This window comes from Bos grunniens, chromosome 26, assembly GCF_055505025.1.
Source record: "Bos grunniens cultivar Pamir isolate PY7600 chromosome 26, Bosgru_T2T1.0, whole genome shotgun sequence".
Taxonomy (NCBI): domain Eukaryota; kingdom Metazoa; phylum Chordata; class Mammalia; order Artiodactyla; family Bovidae; genus Bos; species Bos grunniens.
In genome coordinates this window covers 32,883,872-32,904,494 of record NC_141190.1, presented here as the reverse complement: position 1 = coordinate 32,904,494, position 20,623 = coordinate 32,883,872, and the positions used below count along the sequence as shown (strand labels likewise).

The 20,623-nt window shown below is 40.2% G+C and overlaps 1 protein-coding gene across 24 annotated transcripts in view; it reads right to left on the bottom strand.

The window, feature by feature from the left end:
* The window catches only part of VTI1A (vesicle transport through interaction with t-SNAREs 1A), a 379,768-nt gene that overhangs the window by 221,330 nt on the left and 137,815 nt on the right, over positions 1–20,623 (bottom strand). For 2 of the 24 annotated variants that reach the window (XM_086379073.1, XM_086379075.1), the window contains one exon: positions 2,288–3,382. The exons of the other annotated variants lie outside the window; for them this stretch is intronic. In XM_086379073.1, the coding sequence (XP_086235199.1) occupies positions 3,372–3,382 (11 nt within the window). In that variant the 3' untranslated portion in view covers positions 2,288–3,371. Of the gene's footprint in view, positions 1–2,287; positions 3,383–20,623 lie in introns of those variants that run through there. 24 annotated transcript variants of the gene reach the window in all.

The following is a 20,623-nucleotide window of genomic DNA, read 5'->3' as shown; positions in this document are numbered from 1 at the left end:
AAGGTCATTAATATAAAAGGCCCATTTCCCCTTCATGAAATAAATAATTATACCATTGATTCAATATATTTGCCAGCATGTCCACGTGTGGTTTAAGTGGTTATTTCAATGACGTAAATAAAGAAAAGAACGAATACCAACAAACTTAAAAACTATGATCCAAGTAGCCCATAGCCGTGTGTATCACTTTTCCTTGGCAAATCATTTACAGTGCTTCCTCAAGAACCCTTTAAGTGTTTTATTTACACACATGGTGCTTTACTGATCACATCTGGAGGACTGGGTGTACTTTCTTATAAAAAACTAAACAGTTGGTTAAATAGATATGTAACTGAATAATAAATGATATGAAAGACTTGGCTAATTCTATTGGCAGGATGCAGTCTTTAAGAAATTCTAACAGGGGTTAAGAAAATGTTCAGAGGATGGTATGGGGTGAGTATTTATGTTACGGAAAGAGTTTACAGTAGAGTGCTGGGGGAGCCAGTCTCCAAGATGGCCCCCAGAGATTTCCGTTCCTTGGCACACACACCCTGCATAGTCCTTCCCAAACTGTATCCGGGTTGCTCTATGAGATCGGCAGACTACTGCAGAAGGGATGATATGTCAATTCCAAGATTAGGTTATAAGCCAATAGTTATCTGAGTGAGCTTAGAAGCGTATTTTCCAGCCCCAGCCAAGCTTTCTGATCACTGCAGCCCCTATGGGGTGGTGCAAGCAGAAAGACTTGGTGAAGGAGGAGAAACTCAAGCTGGTAGGTAAGATTTAGATCAAAGCAGCACACAAGGACCTGAAGATTGTATATGGCCCACGGACAGGTTTTGTTTGGCCCACACAGTGTTTTAAAAATTAGGAGCTTCCGTGAGGACATCTGAATATCTAGCTTTGCTCGAAAAGTTGGAGTATCTAGTAACTTCAGATTCACCCTCCATCCCAGCTAGCCCTTTGAGGGACTGGCTATATGCCAGACTCCACCATATGTCCCTTTGTCCTACGCCTGACTTACTTCACTCCTCTCCTTTACCTCTCAGGCCCTCCTAAATAAACTCTATTATAGAAGAAAGAATTGGGTGGGACTGCAAACACAGGCTGGACAAAACTAAGTAGGTATCACTCTCAGTTGCAATGAGAAAACCTATTGTTTTTACCTCATCTGTTTTTACCCCCTTCTCAATGGCCCCAGATATTTGAGTTAAAGATTCCTAATGCAGAAAGATGGAAGGGCCGGCATCTACTATCTACAGACTGTCTCTGTGCTCAGATGCTCAGTCATGTCTGATTCTTTGCGACCCCATGGACTGTAGACCAGGCTCCTCTGTCCATGGGATTTTCCTGGCAAGAATACTGGAGTAAGTTGCCATGTTCTCCTCCAGAGGATCTTCCCAACCCAGGGATTGAAATCATGTCTCTTACACCTCCTGCACTGGCAGACGGATTCTTTACCACCAAGCCACTGGGGAAGCCCATGGACTGTCTCTGGAGGCAGGCAAATCCTCGCAGCTAAAAGCAGCATGGGTGGCTAGTGGCTCAGAAGCAGGAGGTAGTGGAAAAAAGAGTAAGTAAAGCTATGATCTTGTCCTTTTTCTTCTGCCTGGAAAAGTGGAGGAACCAACTCTTCCTTCTTCTTCTACCTCTCAGCTTACTTGTTTACCCTCCTGCATATTTCTTTCCTTTTTCATACAGTTCCCAGTGTACACTATGGCCCTGCCTTCCCTGGATAAATATGTCAGGGGGCGAAGGCGGGGAAGGAGACACTGTACAGATTGTTCCGTCTGTTACCCCCCGAGGTGTGGGTTTGTCACTCTCCTGGGCAGACTGGGAGGGGTAGAACAACGACCCTGGAGGGTGGCACCTGAGTGTGGTGGAAAGCCAGCTTGGAAAGGCAGTTGGGCAAATTTGCAGGGGTCAGAAACACAACCGAAATCAAAAATAACCCAGCTCTAGGGGAGAAAAGTTATAATGGACACCAAAAGGAATTTTTGTTGATTTTTAGACCATTATCCTCTGCACAAATTTTCAGAAGAGGCTCACCACAAGAGAGGTATAATATCCAGACAAATTGATGTACACAGTTATATATTTAATATCTCAACTCCTATATGGTGAACTCACTTTACTTGAGAACAGTGTCCATTTTGACACATTATACTACCCTATTTTAATTAAGAGGAATACCTCATTTACCTAAAAGGGTAAAACTACTTGGTGATCACCAATGTATACTAAAAAATGTACCATTAATTAGACAATGTCACCAGATCATAAATTAAACAGGAAGAATCAGAAATTTGATGTTTTATAATCTCTTTATTCAGTCTTTAACTTTCATACAGTATTTATTTTCAACTTCACTCCTTTGTTTTCTAGAAATAGCCTGGTATACAGGAATATGCCCAAATAACTCCATAAGAAAGAGGTGACATATAGAATTAGACTGAAATGTAGATGTAAAAATAATCAGTAATGTATAGGAGTTTCAAATGATTTGAAAGTTTCAAAGAACTCTCAACTGCATGTTCATGGACTGTGAGCAGGCAAACATATATATACACACCATGCAGCCCTTTTAACCAGAATGCTGAATTTTCTCTCTAATCGAATTTTTCAATTTATCATGTTAATAATCACAAGCAATTCCTACTTGTAGAAATACTGCATCTGGTGGAATGCTAGTTTAGCAAGATGCTCTGTAAAGAAAGGGCTTGTGATGAAATAATTCAAGGAATCCTGCCCAAGTCCCGTAATTGTTTGAACTTGAGAAATGAATATGAAAGATGATGTTGAAGACATTGTCCACCACATTCCACAGCATCCCTGCTGTGAGTGTCCATGAGGAGAATGACATGAAAAACTAGGGGCTGTGTTTCCAAACCCATCAGTATGTTTTAATCTTTTGTTACTTTACTTTGACTCTTACAACTGACCAGACTTTCCTCTTTGGTCAATAGAAAGTACAGAGGTAAACTTATAACCATTTCCAATTAGTGAACAGGGCCTCAGTATGCATTTCTGACTAACTTTAAGCTAGTTGTTATTATTTTCTCTGTCCCACTTTTCTTTCATCCTAGTACACCTTAGCGGAGAAGGCAATGGCACTCCACTCCAGTACTCTTGACTGGAAAATCCCATGGACAGAGGAGGCTGGTGGGCTGCAGTCCATGGGGTTGCTAAGAGTCGGACACAACTGAGTGACTTCACTTTCACTTTTCACTTTCATGCATTGGAGAAGGAAATGGCAACCCACTCCAGTGTTCTTGCCTGGAGAATCCCAGGGACGGGGGAGCCTGGTGGGCTGCCATCTATGGGGTCGCACAGAGTCGGACACGACTGAAGCAACTTAGCAGCAGCAGCAGCAGCAGCAGCAGTACACCTTAGATTCTTTCTAGAAGCACGAGAAAGCAAAAATAGAAGGAGAGGAAGATAAAGTGAGGAGAGGGAGAATGGGATAGAAAAACAAAGACTTAATCACAGTTTACTGAAATTGGGTTAGATGTACTCTTTACCAGTATTAGTTTTAACCCTTTACATGTACAACTCTTTAGATGTATCTTCTATTAATAAATAACCTATGAAGTTGTTAGGAGCCTCATTTTACAGGTGATGAAAATGAGGTATAAAGAGATGGATAACTTAGCCAAACAACACAGTCAGTTGGTAGAGGCAATGCTGGAATTCAAACCTAGGCAGTCTGGTCCTAGAGCACCCACTATACATAAAGAGATGAAACGGTCTGACCTCCACTCTGTACTAGTTTACTCTTATCCTTGAACCCTTGGTTAACTCCCAGAACCCCCAAAAAGAGTTTATTTCTAAAGCATCTTTATCTGGCACTGACAGCCCCCAATCCCAAATGCATAGCACACTGGGCAACAGGAAATGCTACCAGCAAATTGCAAGCCAGAAGGACTTGACTAAATTGTTTCTTAAGGAGGATCAGCTCAAAAAGGTTTTGCCATTGGTATTGGGTATTGCTAAATGCCAACAGTAACTGTTTTTCTCCATTACATGTAATTGGAAGCCACAGCTGGGCACATGGGGGTGGGGTTGGGGGTCGGAGAGGAGGTGGAGGTAGTGTGTGAAAAGAAGTTATTCTTCTTTGGTATTTACTGAGCTGGTCTGAACATGTAATGTCCCTTTTGACTGTCTAATAAATCTGTGAGCATTTCATGTAAGAAGGGATTTTGGAAATTCCTAGGATATATTTTGAGATCTAAAGTGTGAAAAAAGTCAGTTCAAGTAAAATAGCATTGAGTTCCTAGGGGGGAAAAATCTGAAAGAGACAAATCTTGACAGTTAAGAAAAGTACTGTTGCTGTTAAAAAAAACAAACCAAACTGAATACAAATCAAAACAAAATAAAATAAGGATTATTTATATTCAGGAAAAAAAAAAAGACAATGAATGTTACTGAAAAATTACAGAAGACCCTCCACACCTCTGCTATACATCAAGGGCAAGAGCAGCCCCATACCTTTAGAATTCCAAGACCTCAGAGAGAAAAGTGTTCCTTCAAAGCCTTTGTGATATTAGGAAAAGGGCTCTTAATCTCATTATGTTGTCAACAAGGTCCCGGTTAATCAGTGTCTACATTCATTTGCGTTTAGCCTATTACACTTTTGCTCGCAATTAAATGCCACAAGGTCCAAATCAGCTTAAACAAGTCACTTTTCCCCCTGGTGTGACTGAGTAGCACCACCAGCAAGGGAATGCAACTTGGGCAAAATATATCATAATTAATTACCAGAAGCCCGATGAGAACCCACTCCACGAGTCTCCACATTTACGCTCCTGACTCCTAACAACTATTTGGTTGACATAAAGAATGTTTCAGTCATGTAATAGGTTTTTAAAAATTTAAGTAGCACATGTGCTTAACAGACTATATGGACAATACTGTCAAGCAGATCTATGGGACCAATGATTTTTAAAAATATTGACCCTTGATATAGTTCCATAAAGGTGCTTCTCTAAAGCTTAGTCCATCAGGAAAAAATCACCCAAATAAATGTTTACAAAATTCACATAAACACAGACGTGAACTAGCTTGAACCCTGCGGTTTTACTGTTTGACATCCTGACCACATTTCCAGCACATGTATCCCTTATAAACAGACAGTACAGCTACTTCCTAAAGGCTACCTGATAATAAAGACTCTTAATTTTAAGTCCATCAGAATGTCTTACAAATCCATTAGCCTCAATATTTCTATATTAAAGGTAAAATCAACTGGTTTCACATTCATTTCAGGCATTTCAAAATTTGTTATACAAAGATAGCAAGACTATTTGAGGGTTTAAAAGGTTTCAAAATTAAAGATAAACACTTCCGGATTAAGGATCTATCTGGGAGAAAGTTTTGGTAAGTCTCCATCTTCCTTAATTTTTTTGAACTGCTTTCGAACTGTTATTCTTTAAGTCTTGTGTTACTATAGTTGAATTTTGCCAAACTTTTGCATATCAGTTGCTCATTTTCAGCAGTATTCACGATATGCCTCCTGCCCTTTGTGGACCTGCCTAGAGCAAAAGATTTGACCAAAAAAAAGTTTCATCCATACAATGAACATTAAGTCCTGGACTGGGCAAGGGTGAGGGTGAAGGGTGAAGACCTGGTCCCCAGTATAATGACTTAATTAGGAAAAGAATATCTTAGAGTTAATCATTTAATTTTCACTTTTGACATGCCATTGCTCATGCTGCCTTTATAAATGCTCATATTAAAAAAAAAAGCAGTCCATGAAGTTGTCTAGTTAGAGTGCTTGTCACATGAGGAACTAATGCCTACATTTTTCAGCTCTTCAAATTCTTCATGGCCTTTAACATCCAGCAGTCAGAAGAATGTGGTTTAGACTCCATCCTTGTGTTTTCTTAAGGATTTATGGAAATGCATTGTCTTGATTTCTTTGTCTCTATATGAATAGATCTAGGCCACCAAAGGGCTCTAGTTATGTTCACTCATGCTCTATCAAAATCTAAATCCAATTTCAAATGTATTTATTTATTCAATTCCCAAAGCCCTTGAGAAAAATTACTCCTAAGAACGCTAAAATGTGGACCATTCTCGTTAACTGATAATGATACCTAACAGCACATGCCACTTCTCTTTTCTCGCCTTACTGATGATACTTGATACAGAGAATCCTTGTTTCATGGCAGAATAACTGGTGAATTCCTACTGCTCATCAGCTGAAAGGTCAAGGGTCACACTGGTCAGTCAAGCTTATGAACACAAACAGGACAGACCTACTTCCTAGGATAAGGCATGGAAGGAGGGCCAAGAATGTCCAAATATCAGAGAAACAAGAAATAGAGCACCTGATTGGTACCAAATAAATCAGACCAGACACATTTATAAAAGTTTCCCTGTAGAAATAAATATTGAAACATAAAAAACACAGTAAATAGAGACACTTTGCTGTACAGCAGAAATTAACATAACATTGTAAATCAACTATACTTCAATTTTTAAAAAAAGAAAACTACAGTAAATAATTTTTACTGTACAGTAAATAATTTTTACTTAGAATTTTAGTACAGGATGTTCTGAGTATGAGCAAGATTGTTTATGCATGGCAGACATGCCAACTGGTTTTATTGAACATCAATATTTACTGTCATTGGGGTATTATTGACTCTGACTTTTTGTTGGTCAATATTTTCCTTTAGAAAAGCAGCTTGGACTTTCCTGCCTCTGTATCTTTGTTTAAGCAGTTTCCTTCACCCAGAATGCCTTTTTCCTTAAGTTCCACTTATCCAAATATTACCCACTGCCCAAAAGTGAGGCCAAACGTCACCTCTTCCCCGGGAAGGCTTCCCTGATCCCAGCAACTGGAGATTAATGCTTCCTTCTTTGACACTCCCCAGAACTATCCTTGTGACATGATGAAAGTACTCAGAGTCCTACAAGTTAGACTTGTCAGCCAAATATTTATTGAAATTCATCACCTTTCTTACACTGTAAATGCCTTGAGGACAAGCAAAGAACTGCACTTGATTCATGCTTACCTGTTCAGAAGACTTAGCCCAAGGAACTGCACACAGCAGCTGAAGTATCTGTGCATACACACCCCATGCTCTCAACGAATGACTGCATGTAAGTGTCACAAGGTAATGCATACCCAGCATTCATTTTACATAGTAGTAAAGATTCATTCATTCATTCTTGATTGTTTGAACATTCACCTTTGAACCTGATCTAAGAGCTAGGGACACAGCAGAGAACAAAACAGACCTGGTCTCATGAACTTTTATCTTCTGATGGTAAAAAAAAAACAACAACGCACACACACAATTAACAAATAAACACAGACTACAAAGTCAGGTAGTGATAAGTACAAGGTAAGGTGAGAATGAAAGAGACAGTATTTCGGACAGGGTGATTAGAAAAGAGCTTTCTGGGGAGACACACGTGAACAAAGCAAGTGTGAGCCATGGGTAAAATCTGGGAGCAGGGCTTCTTGGTAAAAGAAATAGCAAGAACAAAGACTGTGGCAAGAAAATGCTAGACATTTCAGAGGAATGGATAAAGAAGGGTGGTAGGAATTATGGTTGGAGGGATAAGCTGCCAAATAATGGGAGGCTGTGTGGACCATATACAACGAAGAGTGGATTTTATGTCAAATGTGCAACAAGCTACTGGGTGTTCTGATCAGAGGATGACGTGATCTAAGGTTGCAAACCATCACTCTGGCTGCAAATGACAATAAAGAGATATAGGAAATCATCATTTCCTCCTCTTGATGATAACATTAATTAATCCCCCAACTCCACAATTCCCCAAAGAAAAATTCCCCTCATTTGTTTTCAAGTGAGGCTGCTAATGTAATAAGAAAAAAATGAGTGGAAAAATCACCAGTCCCAACTGTGACTGGTCAACCCAAAATCTGTTTTAAGGAGGAAAAAGAGGAAGAAAGGACACGGTCTCAGGTCACCTGAGGGTTGAATTGTTGCAACAGCCTACCCACTGGTTTTGTTTTCAATTTCTCTGTTGATTCATTCTGTTATTTCATTGCTAAACAAATCCTCCTTTAGAAGCACTTAGTATTAGGCTTCCTATTGCTGCTCTAACAAGTTAGCTCAAATTTAAATGGCTTCCCTGGTGGCTCAGATGGTAAAGAATCTGTCTGCAATGCAGGAGACTTGGGTTTGATCCTTGGGTCAGGAGGATCCCCTGGAGATGGGAATGGCTACCCACTCCATTATTCTTGCCTGGAGAATCCAATGGACAGAGGAGCCTGGCAGGCTACAGTCCATGAGGTCACAGATTCAGACATGACTGAGTCACTAACACTGTCTTTTTCACTTTTCAATGGTTTAAAAGGATACAATATTTTTTCTCAGAATTTGGAGGTCAGAAGTCTGACATGGATCTTACTGTACTGAAATTGGGGTGTTGACAGAGCTGTGCTCCTTCTAAACCATCTAGGGGAAAATGCATTTCCTTGTTTTTTCTAGCTATACAGGTGCCAACATTCCTTGGCTTGTGGTCCCTTCCTCCACCCTCAAAGTGAGAAGCATAGTATCTTCAAATCTTTGTTTGACCTCTGCTTCCATCATCACATTTCCTTCTCCAACTCTGACACTCTTGCTCCTCTGAAAAGGACCCTAATGATTCCACTGAGAGAACCTAGATAATCAAAAATTATCTTCCCATCTCAAAATGACTAACCATCATGCCTGCCAAGTTCCTTCTGCCATCACAATAACATATTTGAAGGACATCTTAAGAGAGAGAGGGCCATTCATCTCTCTATCACACATTGTTTTGAAAACATTTTCTTTCTCAGAAATGTTCTGCAATTGTTGTGGTTAAAAACTAGGGCTCTGAATCAGATAGCCCTGGATTTAAAATCTGCTTCACCATACACCAGCTGTGTGACCTCAGACATGATTCTTAATTTCTCTAAACCTTAATTTTTGATTCTATAAAATAAGGTAATAATAGTATCTACTTCCTAATCATAATAAGATAATGAATGCATAACACACAGCATAATTTATTTTTAAAATAGTTATTGAGCTGCCCTCCAGGTACCAGGTCCTGTGCTCGGATGTTACTCTTTCTGAGCATAGATCTAAGTCTCTGATACTGAAAGCCCCCCACAAAGGCCTTCTCCTCCAATGTTTATTGGCTGTCCATTCACTGGCATTCATCATATCCTGCTTTCCCTAATATTTAACTAATATTTATACACATACCCTAGCAGAACTATAAGATCCAAGGTAGTGTCTTCTCTAAGACCTGATTCCATTTTAAGATAAAGCAAGTCAGTCGAATCTGCCAGCCCACCCCATGCCACTGAGACCTACATCCTGGCTGCCTGCTTTCTCTAGCTGAATATGCTCTCAGCCCAATCAGACCCTTCCTTGGGGTCTGTTTCTCATCTTGCTCCAGCCTCTCTTACCCCTGAAGTCCACCCTACTAGCTGCTTCTTTTTTTAGGCCTTTCCAGGCATTCAAACCTTGGCTTTCCAAAGCGGTCTTATCTTGCTCACTCTGGTTTCTCAAGAAACTTTCTGCAAGAGAGGCTCTTTCCTTAGGTCCAGACCTAGAAGTGTCAAAGAGTAACTCATGTGTTTTGAAGAAATGGTAAATGGAGGAGTGAATGAAGGATTGGGTGGAATCTTACTGTAATCTGTCTTCTTGTTATGACTAAATCAGATATAACATAGACTGATTCTCTTCTCTCAAAAATAATATTTCACCAAAGCAAAGTCTGAGCAAACTGGATGAGCCCAAATCATGTTGGACTATGTAGCGGGTCTTTCTTCACATACCAGCATTATCCAGAGGGTCTATGGTACATAGAAAGTCAATCATAAGTCCAAGTTATTAAAAGAAAGGGATCTTTTCCATCTGACACCTAATGGCGGCAGCAAGAATACAAAATAAGCTTTTAGAAATTGTTCTCCATTGTTCTCCATTATTTGGGTCTTTGATGTATCCAACCTTATGTGCTATCAAAGCAAGGCACTACATCCAAGGTAGAGAACACTGCTAATGAAGGAAACGTTGAAAGGTTATGCTTTCCCCCCATTACTTTTGTCTTCTTTGCAGATGGCTTTAAAGGTCATTTTAAAAATAGCCTGCAAGGCTACAAAGGCCTCTAAATATTTAAATAACACAACGCGGTTTATTTTTACATAGTGTTCTAAATGCACATCACAAAATGCTTCACAGAAATGTCAGTCAAAGGCTAAAGAGGATAGAAAGATACATTTGAAGACTAAACAAAAGGAAAACAATGATTAGGAAGAGAAGACGTCTTTCAAAAAATAGTACCCACGCTAGTTGCATAATGACAATAGGACCATAACACTTTAGATAATTTGAGAAACCTAAGAGAAAGGGGTTAAACTGGAGAGAGCCCCAAATCAAGAGGTCACAATGCACTGGGGGAAAGCTGACTTGAGTCTTCAATCTTCAAATGCTAATCTGATGATGTTACCCTGCAGAAAGCAACCAGAGGAAATTGGTGGGGTTTTTTGTTTTTGTGTGTTTTTGGTATGTTTTTTAGCATTTGCTATGTGCCATGTGCGAGGCCCTGTGCTTAAAATTTTATATGTCACTTCATTTAGTCCTCATGCACTGGGTTTTACTTCTAATATTTACAGACAAAGAAACAGACCCACAGCTACTGCTGCTGCTGCTAAGTCACTTCAGTCGTGTCTGACTCTGTGCGACCCCATAGAAGGCAGCCCACCAGGCTCCCCTATCCTTGGGATTCTCCAGGCAAGAACAATGGAGTGGGTTGCCATTTCCTTCTCCAATGCATGAAAGTGAAAAGTGAAAGTGAAATCGCTCATTCGTGTCCGACTCTTTGCAATCCCATGGACTGCAGCCTACCAGGCTCCTCCGTCCATGGGATTTTCCAGGCAAGTATACTGGAGTGGGGTGCCATTGCCTTCTCCGCAGACCCACAGAGGTTCAATGAAATCTCACAGATAACAAACAGTAAGTGGTAGAGTCCAGATTTTCCAAATGACTCAATTCTTGAACTTCCAATTCAAGTTAGCTTCAAAGAATGAGAACCAGATAGCAACCCAGTAAGTAAAATAAATGAACCATTAAGGAATTATTGCCTGGAAAATCCCATGGATGGAGGACCCTGGTGGGCTGCAGTCCATGGGGTCACTAAGAGTCGGACACGACTGAAGCGACTTAGCAGCAGCAGCAGCAGCAAGGAATTATTAATAGAAGGAAAGTATGAGTTTGTTTTTGGTCTTCAGCAGGGAAGGCTTTTCTGAACATAAATTCAAAAGGAAAAATAAAAAAATGATAAATATCACCACATCAAATTTAAAAATTCAGTACTTCAAGGACAGTAGGAAAAAAACCTACTCACAAGCTTGAAAAAAGTGTGCCACAAATAAGACACACACAAAACAGTTACTAGAAGAGCTCTTCTATAAATCAAGATGAAAAACACAAACATTATCAAGAGAAAAAATTAACTTTCAAAGCAAAACTAAGCAAAAGAATTATAAAGATTAATAAACATAAGACAAAATGCTGATCATATAATAGTGATAAATAAATGTAACAAAGACCACAAGTGTATCTTTTTGCTCAATATAACTAATGGTTTTGGGAAAGGCAAATTACTAACCTATTATGTACAGTTTATTGGTGAACAATTTGGTATTACATAGAAAAAATTCTTAAAAATATTCATGTTCTTTGGCACAGCAATTCCACTCTTAGGAAATTATCACTAAGAAACAGCCAGAAACTTATGCAAAGAATTATGAACAAGTATATCTACTGCAATTTTTAGAATAGTTAAAAAAAAAATTCAAGACAGTGTCCAGCATGAATCTGGATAAATAAATGAGTGATATATTCTTAGTATGAAGTAGTAGACAGCCATTAATTTTTTTTCTCAGCAGAGTATTTGATGGTATGGAAAAGTTTTCATACTGTATTAATTTTTTAAAGGGTTTTATATATATATTTATTTATTTAATGGGCTACAAGCTTAGTTGCCTACAGAGGATGACAACAATGCATGGTGTGATGTGACCAGGTTTAGAAAAGGCTGATCACAGATCCTACATAAACATGTTCACACATACAGTCATTCGCCAGCCTGTGATTCTTGAATATTTGCCAAAAAACATTTAGAGTGGTTGGTGGGATTATGAATTATTTGTATTTTCCTCTGTGTGCTTTTCCATTTTTCTTAAATTTTCTGTATAGGTTGATATCAGTATATATCAATTGATATATACTGATATATATACATACATATATATATACACACACACACATATATACACATATACATACACACACATATAGGTAGGTGTGTGTATATATACATACATAATATATGTATACATATATATTGACACCAATCCACCTGGGGGAGGCTTCTTCTATCCTGATTGCAGAACTCCCTCTAAGGAAGGGAATGTCATTGCCTCCACTGCACAACCTGTCTATCTTTGACCAGGACATCTGAAAATGCACCAAAAATACTAAAACAGTTATTCTCAGTCCTCACTGGCTTCTGAAGTATCTGCGGAACTTTAAAAATATTGTTGCTTATCCCCCAGCTTAGAGACTCTGATTCAATTGGCCTGGTGGGGGATGGGGCAAGCATTAGCAATTTTTTTTTTTCCATCAGTAGTTTTTAGAGGCTCCTCAGCTGATTGTGGTGCTGAGCCAGGGTCGAAAACTCCTGGTCTGACCTAAGCTCTTCAGAGGGCAGCTTAACTTCACTTCATATAAGCATCCTTTAAGAACATGAGGAAGGGGCTTCCCTGAGGGCTCAGTGGTAAAGAATTCACCTGCCAATGCAGGAGACACAGGCTTGATCTCTGATCTGGGAAGATCCCACTTGCCATGGAGAAACTAAGCCCATGCACCACGGCTATGGAGCCTGTGCTCTAGAGCCCAGGAGCTGCAACTCCTGAGCCCACGTGCTTCAACGACTAAAGCCCTCATGCCCTAGAGCCTGTACTCCGCAACAAGAGAAGCCACTGCAATGACAAGCCCATGCACCACAGCTAGAGAGTAGCCCCTGCTCGCTGTAACCAGAGAAAGCCCGTGCAAAGCAACAAAGACCCAGCACAGCCAAAAATAAACAAATAAATAATATATAGATGTAGATATATAAAAGAAGATCATCCTCACTCATGGGATAAGATGCCTGTCTCTATTCTATGTGAAATGACTACGATGAACTTTGTCCTTAAAGCTGAATAGTCTTTCATTTGATAAACACTTGATTATAAACTCACTGTATCACAGCACTATATCCTTTTACTTCATGGCACTTAACACGAGGTTAATTTTAGCTTTCTTAGAAGGATTCTATCATTAGTATCTTCCTTTCCTCCATGGGACTCTAAATCCCATGAAGGTAAGACCAGTATCTGTTTTTTCCCCCTACATTCTTCTATAATATGCAGATTGAGTACATGAATATGGGCATCATGTATAATCACTTACAGGTTTTCTGAGGATGACACTCAAAATTTATGGAATTGGGTACCTACTGTGTTCAAAGTATTATGTCAAATAATGAGTGGATATAAACAAAAACAGAGAGAGATTCCAAGGGCTATGATTTAGTAGGAGAGAGATGAATACAAACAGCTCAATGCATCATAAAAGCCTAATGAAGAATTGCCACTGCAAAGGCAGAAACTCAATGGTGTCAACAGATGGAGAAGTGGTTTTTCTCACTGAAACTTTCATGGAAGTGTTAATGGAAGAAATGTCATTCGAGTTTAAGCCTTGGGAGATGAGCAGCTGTTGATAATTAGAAAGGATGGAGAAAGCACATTTGCTGCTGGAACCGATGACCTCAAACTTATGGCTTAAAACAACACAAATTATTATGTCACAGTTCTAAAGGTGAGAAGTCCAGGCGGGCATGACTGCTTCTTTGGCTCTGGGTCCTACAAGGTCAAAATCAAGGTGTTGCCAGGGCTGCAGCTATTTCTGGAGGTTCTGGAAATGAACCCATCTCCAAACTCTTTCAGCTTGTTGACCAAACTCAGTTCCCTGTGGTTGTAGGACTGAGGTCCCTATTATTCTATTGGCTGTTACAGAGACCTCTCTTAGCCCCTTACACTGTCTGTATTCCTCATCACACTGCCCCTTCTGCCTTTAAACCAGTAAAGGTACACTGAGTTCTTACATTTCAAATCTCTCCAACTTCTCCTCTGGCTGAATCTCTTCTGCCTCCAGCCAGAATACATTCTTTGCTTAAAAGAGCTCATGTGGTTAGACTGGGCCCACCAAGTTTAGGAAACTCTCCCTATCTTAAGCTCAGTCAGTTCAGTTCAGTTCAGTTGCTCGGTCATGTCTGACTCTTTGTGACCCCATGGACTGCAGCATGCCAGGCTTCCCTGTCCATCACCAACTCCCAGAGCTTGCTCAAATTCATGTCCATTGAGTCGGTGATGCCATCCAACCATCTCATCCTCTGTTGGCCCTTTCTCCTCCTGCCTTGAATCTTTCCCAGTATCACGGTTTTTCCCAATGAGTCAGTTCTTCACATCAGGTGGCCAAAGTATTCAAGCTTCAGCTTCGGCATCAGTCCTTCCAATGAACATTCAGGATTGATTTCCTTTAGGATTGGCTGGTTTGATCTCCTTGAAGTCCAAGCAACCCTCAGGGAGTCTTTTTCAACACCATAGTTCCAAAGCATCAATTCTTCGGCGCTCTTATATCTTAAGCTATGGAACCTTAATTACAACTGCAAAATCTCTTTTACCGTGTATTGTAAACTAGTCTCAGATTCTAGGGATTCAATCATGGACATCTTTAGGATTCCATTCTGCCCACCATGCCAAGTAATTTGCAGGATAATCAGATAATCAGGTACAGTTGGAGCACAGATGCTGAAAGATATGGCAGAATGAGCTGAAGAGTCTTAAAGACCAGACTGAGATGTCTGGATTTTACCTTGCCAGCAAGAGTTGGTTAAAGCTCTGAGAGGGTACATTTCATATACTAAGAAATATACTGCTTTAGACAATATCTCTTATAACTTAATTCGGAGAACAAATAGGAAGCTGAATGCCTATGCTTTACATGCTCAGCTTCTACCATTATAGCCCAGAACAGAGATACCTTCAGTTCAGTTCAGTTCAGTCGCTTGGTAATGTCTTACTCTTTGCAACCCCATGAACCACGGCACGCCAGGCCTCCCTAGCCATCACCAACTCCCGGAGTTCACTCAGACTCACGTCCATCGAGTCAGTGATGCCATCCAGCCATCTCATCCTCTGTCATCCCCTTCTCCACCTGCCCCCATTCCCTCCCAGCATCAGAGTCTTTTCCAATGAGTCAACTCTTCGCATGAGGTGGCCAAAGTACTGGAGTTTCAGCGTTAGCATCATTCCTTCCAAAGAAATCCCAGGGCTGATCTCCTTTAGAATGGACTGGTTGGATCTCCTTGCAGTCCAAGGGACTCTCAAGAGTCTTCTCCAACACCACAGTTCAAAAGCATCAATTCTTCAGTGCTCAGCTTTCTTCACAGTCAAACTCTCACATCCATACATGACCACAGGAAAAACCATAGATTTCACTAGACAGACCTTTGTTGGCAAAGTAATGTCTCTGCTTTTGAACATGCTGTCTAGGTTGGTCATAACTTTCCTTCCAAGGAGTAAGCATCTTTTAATTTCATGGCTGCAGTCACCATCTGCAGTGATTTTGGAGCCCTCAAAAATAAAGAGAAACCTTAGGTGAAGCTAATTCTTTAAAAAAAGGAAAAAAACCAAAAACATTATTTATTTCTATGTGGCTGTGTCCGGTCTTAGTTGTGGCGTGTGGGATCTAGTTCCCTGACTAGGGGCTGAATGAGGGCCCCTGCCTTGGGAATGCGGAGTCTGAGTCACTGGACCACCAGGGAAGTCCGTGAAGATACTCCTTCTAGAGTTGTGGCCACCTTTCTGTATACTAATTATCCCGGGCATAACGTCTGTTCTTATTCCCAACCTCTGGTCTAATGAGATAAATAAAAAATAATCTAATGAAATAAATTTTATATACACATATAAAATATGTGTATTTCACATAAACACATATAGAGAGAAACAGATTTCCATTCTATATGTGTGTGTGAATGTATGCATCCAATACTCTACTTTCCTCTTTATAACCTTCTCTGACTCACTAAACATACATTTTCATTATCATCCCTGAGTAACAAAATAAATTACTGGTATCAAATCACCCATGTATAACCTTTTGAGTGGCCAACAACTTTCATCTCTTGCTAAATATCAAGAAACAAAGGTAGGACTCAGATACCCCTAATAGAGATTAGGAGAAAAACAACTGGGTGGAAAAGTGGGCTATGTTCAGTAACTGAGCGCCTATTCTGAGTACAAAAATACTGTGTCATGAAAACTAGAAATCTACACTTAAATAGCACCCTAACATTAAGGTTTGGCCCTTCAATCCCTATACACATTAAATCTATAAAAAGGAAGAAAACCATAAATCAGCATCTTTAAGGAAATGAACATTGCAATTCTCATGAAATAAATGCAGGCTTTCACAACATAATTTTTTTTCCTCTTCTGACTTAATACTTGTGTGTGTGGTAATAATTTTCTGGTCAAGAATTCAGATTCTTTCCAGATCAAGAATTCTGATGTCAGAATGCTGGTTGAAACCCCTGCTCTACCGTTATCCAGTAGCGAACTTTCAGCAGGTTACCTACATGTGTGAGTGCTCAGTAACGTCTGACTCCTTGAGACCACATGGACTGTAGCCCACCAGGCTCTTCTGTCCATGTGATTTCCCAGGTAAGAATACTGGAGTGGGTTGCCATTTTCTCCTCCACGGATCTTCCCAACCCAGCAATCAAACTTGTGCCTCCTGTATAGCAGGTGGATTCTTTGCTCACTGAGCCACGTGGGAAGCCCAAGTTACCTACAGTCTCTGACTATGCCACCGCTGCAGCTAAGTCACTTCAGTCGTGTCCGACTCTCTGTAACCCCAGAGACAGGAGCCCACCAGGCTCCCCTGTCCCTGGTATTCTCCAGGCAAGAACACTTGAGTGAGTTGCCATTTCTTCTCCAACGCATTAAAGTGAAAAGTGAAAGTGAAGTCGCCCAATCGTGTCCGACTCTTCGCCACCCCATGGACTGCAGCCTACTAGGCTCCTCCGTCCATGGGATTTTCTAGGCAAGAGTACGGAAATGGGCTGCCATTTAATGGGGACAAAAACGAAACCTCCTTTAGAGGGTTGTTATGAGGACTTGCGGAGAAGGCAATGGCACCCAACTCCAGTGTTCTTGCCTGGAGAATCCCACGGATGGAGGAGCCTGGAAGGCTGCAGTCCATGGGGTCGCTGAGGGTCGGACACAACTGAGCGACTTCACTTTCACTTTTCACTTTCATGCATTGGAGAAGGAAATGGCAACCCACTCCAATGTTCTTGCCTGGAGAATCCCAGGGACGGAGGAGCCTGGTGGGCTGCTGTCTATGGGGTCACACAGAGTCGGACACGACTGAAGCGACTTAGCAGCAGCAGCATGAGGCCTTGACAACATGTAAAGCACTAAGAATGGTGTCCACATCTTGTGAGTGAATGACAAATATTAGCCAGTCTCTACAATCTTATTATTTTCAGATAAGTTGGATGCTATTCTCTGCAATTCATCTCTCCTCCTCTCCCGCCCCGCACTTCTTGAGAAGAAAGGGTTTATAATTTTATGATGGCAAATCAGTTCTCAGACACAATTAAGTATATGAAACAGTTTTCTGAGAAGCAGAAATCTTTGACATTTGCCTTTGCAATATAAAACTTTGAAGAAAAGAAAAGATGAGGAAGGAAAGAACTGAAATCTACAGGCAAAGTGATTATAGAAAGCTACCTGGATGCTTCTGATTGAAATAAATACCTCCCTCTCTGCCAGGAACTGGGTTCTGAGCATGATTGAAGGTGTTAGGGGAGGTAAGAAAGCTGGACAAAGCCCGAAATAAAGGAGCAATGTGATTAAACAAACTCATTACACAGTGATGACGTGCACGGAAGTTAATGCTGTCAGTTAAGAGGACGTGCTGAATCCGTATTACAATGCATTACAGCCCTACACAAACGACAGCCTGTGTGAGGCATATGGACTGGCAGAGCTCATAAAACTTACATTCATGCATTACTACTCACCACTACTTCCTACCTGCAGTTCTAAGACTCAGGAAAGAGCCTGCCTTTAAGATGGATGAAGTTAAGTGAAACGCCACTTCATCCTTCTTTCTGCTTTCAGTTTATAAAAGGGTATTTTCATTTTTTTTCCAAAGGAAAACATAAAAGTAGCTCAGAATTTAATAAACAATTATCAAACAGGTTACAACACAACATTTTCAGTCTTTCACTGAATGACTTCAAACATTCAAGTAGTACTTCCTATGTATACACTAACCTGAAGCAATACTCTGCAGCTTATTACATGTGCTACTTTTAATACAGATTTGCTCGAGAAATTAGTCATTTTTTTTCAAAAGGAAAAAAAACTTCATAATGATATAGTCGAAATTACAACTTTTTTAGAGGAGCTGAAAAAACAAACTATATTTATTGCTTTTTGCTCCAGGCCATATATATATATATATATATGTTTCTGTTGCTTGTCTACTTTTTCTTTATATAAAAATAAGTTCAGTAGACACACACACTGAACACACAATCACAGCTTAGTTCAAGTTAGAAGACACTGTACAAGCGCCTTTAAAGGCCCCATAACATTTTCTTTACACAATTTTCCTGTCTAAATCCACCTCATTTTTCTTTCATGACATCAGAACTGCAGTAGTTTTTAATCTAATTTCAGTGGGAAAGACGTGACTTTTAAACCTTATTTTACTAAAACCAACAAAGGGCAATTTAAGGGGAAGAACACACATACACACAGCCACTCTTCTTAAAACAGTGCATTAAGAATGTAAGAAAGCATCAGAGGCACTTAGGACGGTTTAGGAATTTGGAGGGAGGGGAAAAGGCAAATCTAAAAGTCACTTTCCTCCCTGACATTGAGGGAAATATAACCTTCAAAAAAATCCTACTACTTTTTTGTAATACACTTTTAAAATTTCAGTTCTACCAGTTGGAATCTAATTCTGAGAATAGCTGTATTTGTGAATTTACTAATTAATCCATCCAAATTATGGGACTAGGCCTAGATAGTGCTCATTACATTGAGTTCCTTAAGAAGTGTACCTTAATAGTATTAAAGTTTCAACATTTTCTGCAGAAGTGTCTTTTGATATCGGATTTCAGAGAATTCCATTTAACATACCACTTGACATGTTCTCCTTCATCAAAGTTTATTAGCTTTCTTTCTTCTTCTTCATTAATGTGTAACAAACAGAACTAGGTCCTTTTCCCTTGATACTCCTTCCAATTCCTTTTCCTTAGTCACATCTTATTCATTCTCTATGCCAGTCTCCATTTCAGTTTCTAGTCCCATATTGTTTAACTTCTTTCTCCTATGTTACAGATTCTTGAGAACATATATTATACTCCCCTGAGAAAGTGAAAGAGGAGGGTGAAAAAGTTGGCTTAAAGCTCAACATTCAGAAAACGAAGATCATGGCAACCGGTCCCATCACTTCACAGCAAATAGACGGGGAAACAGTGTAAACAGTGGCTGACTTTATTTTTCTGGGCTCCAAAATCACTGCAGATGGTGATTGCAGCCATGAAATTAAAAGATGCTTACTCCTTGGAAGGAAAGCTATGAGCAACCTAGATAGCATATTAAAAAGCAGAGACACTACTTTGTCAACAAAGGTTCGTTTAGTCAAGGCTATGGTTTTTCCAGTGGTCATGTATGGATGTGAGAGTTGGACTATAAAGAAAGCTGAGTGCTGAAGAATGATGCTTTTGAAGTGTGGTGTTGGAGAAGACTCTTGAGAGTCCCTTGGACTACAAGGAGATCCAACCAGTCCACCCTAAAGGAGATCAGCCCTGGGTGTTCATTGGAAGGACTGATGTTGAAGCTGAAACTCCAATACTTTGGCCACCTGATGCGAAGAGACCCTGATGCTGGGAAAGATTGAGGGCAGGAAGAGAAGGGGATGACAGAGAATGAGATGGCTGGATGGCATCACCAACTCGAAGGACATGGTTTTGGGTGAACTCTGGGAGTTGGTGATGGACAGGGAGGCCTGGCGTGCTGCAGTTCATGGGGTCGCAAAGAGTCGGACACAACTGAGCGACTGAACTGAACTGAACTGAAGTTTTCACAAGACTATTGTGATGATGGGTACATGAATTTTGGGGAAAAAGAGTATTCACTCAGAACATTTATAGAGCTAAAGTGAAAGTAAAGTCGCTCAGTCGTGTCTGACTCTTTGTGACCCCATGGACTGTAGCCTACCAGGCTCCTCTGTCCATGGGATTTTCCAGGCAAGAATACTGCAGTGGATTGACATTTCCTTCTCCAGGGGATCTGCTAAGGAACTTTGAATATTCTTTTAGAAACACTAGAAACAGAAAAGTAATAATTTCTGACAAATTATATGTAATTGAACCATTCTTACAACAACTGATTTTAATACCTATTAAAATGGATATTATCAGTGGGCATAAGGGCCGACTGAAACATATGATACCCTATTCAGATCCTAACTCTAATGCCTAAGAAAGTCAGACA